The sequence below is a fragment of the Microtus ochrogaster genome, chromosome 5, assembly GCF_000317375.1.
Source record: "Microtus ochrogaster isolate Prairie Vole_2 chromosome 5, MicOch1.0, whole genome shotgun sequence".
NCBI classification, from domain to species: domain Eukaryota; kingdom Metazoa; phylum Chordata; class Mammalia; order Rodentia; family Cricetidae; genus Microtus; species Microtus ochrogaster.
The window spans coordinates 33,524,497-33,529,277 of NC_022012.1; the positions used below are offsets into that span (position 1 = coordinate 33,524,497).

At 37.3% G+C, this 4,781-nt stretch overlaps 1 protein-coding gene across 1 annotated transcript; it reads left to right on the plus strand.

Annotated features, from left to right (window-relative positions):
• Nucleotides 1-260: 260 nt before the first annotated feature.
• LOC101990202 (olfactory receptor 150) lies at nt 261-1,570 on the plus strand. The gene is made up of 2 exons (XM_005347112.2): nt 261-295; nt 625-1,570. The coding sequence occupies exons 1-2, from the start codon at nt 261-263 to the stop codon at nt 1,568-1,570; spliced, it is 981 nt and encodes a 326-aa protein (XP_005347169.2).
• Nucleotides 1,571-4,781: the final 3,211 nt, after the last annotated feature.

The following is a 4,781-nucleotide window of genomic DNA, read 5'->3' on the forward strand; positions in this document are numbered from 1 at the left end:
CACAACATCATTGACTTCATACACCAGTTCAATAGAAATAAGACTGGGTTAGAATTGTCTGTATAGGACATCGTTGTTAATAAGAATATGCAACTTCATATTTGATTTCCACATAAAAGGGTCTTCTTTCTATTTCCTTGATTAATTGCCAGAAATAAAACTTCTGATTCAATGCTAAATGAAAGTGCAAAAAGCTTTTATTTTACTTGTATGTGTTACCATGGCAGACTTCCAGCTGTTTTGGTTAGGTTCTCTTGTGGATGTTATACATATCTGAATATGAAAGCTCCATACAGTAGAGCATAATATTAGTAAGGTATATAGAGTACAGAGGAAACAAAATCAAAGTAATCATACCTACTCTCCAGAGATTTGGGACCAATTACAAACATACTGTTCTGTGATACAACACAGACGGATGTAGATGTCTACCTGCTGTTTGTTTGCATGTTCCATATTTTTGGAGTCACAAACTTTTTTTGCCATCCAACATGCACAAGATTTGTCAGAGAACTTGAAATATCTGTCCCAAAAGATTTAAATTCTATATTACACTTCAATGTATGGAAAGACAACAAATATATAATTTCTTTTTTTTTTTCACTTCTTAAATAGAACTCTCAGGAAAAAAATGGCAGAAGGCAATCAATCCATAGTGACAGACTTCATCCTTGCTGGGTTAACAGACAAACCAGAGCTGCAAGTTCCCCTGTTCCTCCTCTTCCTCGGAATCTACCTGTTCACAGTGCTGGGGAACCTGGGAATGATCATCCTGATCGTGCTCAGCTCCCACCTGCACACCCCCATGTACTTCTTCCTCAGCAGTCTGTCCTTCATTGACCTCTGTTACTCCACTATCATCACCCCCAAAATGCTGGTGAACTTTGTGGCAAAGAAGAATGTCATCTCCTACCAGGAATGTATGACTCAGCTCTATTTCTTCATTGCTTTTGTTATTTCTGAATGTCACATGTTGGCTGCCATGGCATATGACCGCTATGTTGCCATTTGTAATCCCTTGCTCTACAATGTCACTATGTCTTACCAAGTCTGTTCCTGGATGGTTGGTGGAGTGTATGGTATGGGCTTCATCGGTGCAGCAGTTCATACTCTCTGCATGCTAAGAGTGGTTTTCTGTAACACTAATATAATAAACCATTACTTTTGTGATCTTTTCCCATTGATGGAGATTGCCTGCACCAGTACTTTTATCAATGAAGTAGTACTTCTATGTCTCAGTGCTTTCAATATCTTTATTCCAACCCTGACCATCTTGGGTTCTTACATCTTCATCATTGCTAGCATCCTCCGTATCAAATCCACTGAGGGCAGATTCAAAGCCTTCAGCACTTGCAGCTCCCACTTCTCTGCTGTTGCTGTCTTCTTTGGTTCCCTGGCATTCATGTACCTACAGCCCTTCTCAGTCAGCTCCAAAGACAAAGGCAAAGTATCCTCTGTGTTTTATACGACTGTTGTGCCCATGCTGAATCCCATGATCTACAGCCTGAGGAACAGGGATGTCAAACTTGCTCTAAATAAGTTATTTCAAAAAAAGAAGTTCCATGTATGAAGAAATATTCATCATAACAAAAACATACCATATCTAGGAGTTTTGTTCAGAAAGGAGTCCAGAGACAATAACATGTGTCTATCCATGAGTGTACTGTTAGTATGTGATTGGGTATGAAAAAGAAGGTAATTCAGGGAGAAATGGATTTATAACTCTTTACACATGGAAAAGGCAATTCTTGAATGTTACATAGTTCACCTACAAAGAGTAACCTCTAAGACCTATAAATATATTTTTAATCCATCAAAGCATTTTATGGTTCATTTTGCTTTATATGTATAGAATGTGTTCTTTTAGCTAAGATTCTTTATTTTGTGAATAAATACATTTGGTCATTTCTTTTTATATTCTCAATATCTTGACTAAAATTTTTCAGTGAAGTGTACTGCCCAACCACTGAAAGTTTGATCCCTATAATAAATAATTTTAACAAAAACACAAGGCTTGATACTTTAGTCTTATTAGTTGTTTAGATCTATATTAGAAATTATAGGAAAATAAAGGTATGTAATTTTTCTTAGTGAGAATTAAATAATATAAGTGTGACAGATTCACATTACATATTAATAGCTGGATAAATTGACACATATTTGTCCAGATTCCTCAATACAAGTTTGATGCTAGGATAAATAAATGGCCAACACAATGCAAACTCTATGATACTTTTGGAAATCTTTTGTCTCAGAATGCTTTGTTTAGGCATTTTTTTACCTTACTGACATTTGTTTGTATACTATCATTTCCTATTTTGTAATTTTAAGGGGTTTTTATATGTGTATTTATGTGTGTCTCCAAAAATGTTTCTCCTGCTATGTCTTTTCTTTGTTTTTGTTCTGTTCTGGTTAGATTCTTTGTTTTATTTCACTGTTTTTTTTCTTAGACATGGAGAGAAAAGGTGTGAGATTGAAAGCATGGGGAGGTGGGGAAGGTCTGGGGAGTGGATGAGGAAGAGAAAAGCCTGATCAGAATATATAGTATGAAAAAATGTTTTTTCAATCAAAAATCTGTTTCCTGATAATTTAATACTAATTTTTCTTATGACCAAGAGATAGTTATTTTTCAACCCACATTATAAAACCTCATATTTATGCAGAGCATTCTTTTTCGAATACAAACTTTGGGTTATTAATTAATATGAGTAAGTTAAACCATTGCTTTCTGACTAATGACAAGTAGTGCTCAAACTCCAAAACTGTCTAAGAAAACAAACAATACTTTCTTCTAATAAATTTCTCTCTCTCTTTCTCTCTCTCTCTCTCTCTCTCTCTCTCTCTTTCTCTCTCTCTCTCTCACTCACACACACACACACACAAACACACATACAAACACACACACACACAAACTTGTGCTTTGAGAATTTTGTACAACATGTTTTTTTTAATCATATCCTCCTTACTCTTGCCATATCCACTCCATTTCCTATGCATCCATCTTGTGTCCTTTAATTTGTTTTCAGAATGCAACAAAAGCAAATTGCGTTGCTTAGCTATTCTGTTGGAGCATGGTCCAATCACCAGGGACTACACTCTTAGAGTTAATGACTCTCTCCCATAAGCCATCAATTTCCAATAGCCTCCCAGCTGGGGGTAGAACTTCATCCCTACATCCCCGTCTGTGCTGGAGTTTGGTCTGGCCGGGCTTGCATCAGTTTTATACATGTTGTTACAAACACCGCTTCCCTAATATATTCAGAAGATAAAGTTTCCCTGTAGTCAATCACCACCTCTGGCTCTTAAACTTTTCCTTTCCCCTCTTCTACAGGGATTTCTGTGCCTTGACAGAGGGGCAGAGTGTGTTTTATATGTTCCACTGAGGCTGAGCAGTCTCATATTCTCACACCTTGTGAATCTCTGTTACAATAAGTCTGTACTATATATAGAAGCTTCTCTGCTGAGGATTGAAAGCTAATTTAATATAACAATGTAATGAATTGGGGTTGATTCAATACAATGCCAGTGTAGCAGAGTAATAGTAGTAGATTCTCCATTAGAGCCAAGAATCTGTCTAGTCATAGGTTGTTAGCCTGATAATTCAGTCACAGATTGTGGAGGCCCAAAAATATGATCCTATTTCCACCTTGTCTGATGGTTAAAGAGTTTGGAGGTTGCTTAAAACTGAGGATACTAATCAGGGCTACACATCCTAACTCAGGATGTGGTGACTTGGTCCTTTTGACATTAAGATGGCTCATACAGGTAGATCCATTCCATCCTGACAGATGGTCAGAATATTCAAGCATACTTTTGCTCCTTCTTTTGCAATAGCAGATTACCTGGGGAGTTGCTGCTTTAAGGATACTTGGTCTAAGGTAGTTTCACTCCATAATCAACAGAATGCTAATGACTTTATGCCTCAAAGTATTAAAACAGTTAACTGTTGGAGTTGTCCTTTGTATTATGTTAAAGAACTCTTTTGCTGCCTTCTTACCCCTTTTGTATTGGGTGTAAAAGTGATTGAAAAATTAAATGATTTCAGTATTCACTGGAACTCTCTCCCCCTTTTTTGTTTTTGTTTTTCAAGACAGGGTTTCTCTGTAACTTTGGAGCCTGTCCTGGAACTAGCACTTGTAGACCAGGCTGGCCTTGAACTCACAGAGATTTGCCTGCTTCTGCCTCCCTAGTGTTGGAATTAAAGTCCTGTGTCATTCTTGCCTGACTCAATAAAACCACATATTTTGGACATGAAAACTGTAATTTTAACATTTGAATATTAAGCAATCAGGCGACTAGCTCCCTCTCCCCTTCTAGACTGTAGTAGTCTGAAGAGGAGCAGGGCTTGTGTTATGACTTTCTCTGTACTCAGCACTGGAAGCATCATTTCTGTTTGTCACTTTTGAATGTTTTTTACTATAGCATTTTACACTCACATCCAGACAATATCTTCTTGAAGCAGCATCATCCTCAAAATTTCCACTTCCTCCCCTCATCCTATTTCCTTCCCATTCTCCCACCCATCCCTCCAGTCCTAAGAGAGGGGTTATCTCACTCAGGATAGTGTTTTCTATTTCCATCCATTTGCATGCAAAATTCAAGATGTCATTGTTTTTTACAGCTGAGTAGAACTCTAATGTGCATATGTGCCACACTTTCTTTATCCATTTTTCCATTGAGGGGCATCTAGGTTGTTTCCAGATTCTGGCTATTACAAATAGTGCTGCTATGAACATAGTTGAACAAATGCTTTTGTAGTATGATTGGGCATCTCTTGGGTA

Excerpts from the sequence above, each read along its gene's own strand:
- LOC101990202 (XM_005347112.2), top strand. The coding sequence starts at position 261 with ATGTTATACATATCTGAATATGAAAGCTCCATACA. Across the intron at positions 296-624 it reads GAATATGAAAGCTCCATACA|GAAAAAAATGGCAGAAGGCA; the intron begins GTAGAGCATAAT and ends TAGAACTCTCAG.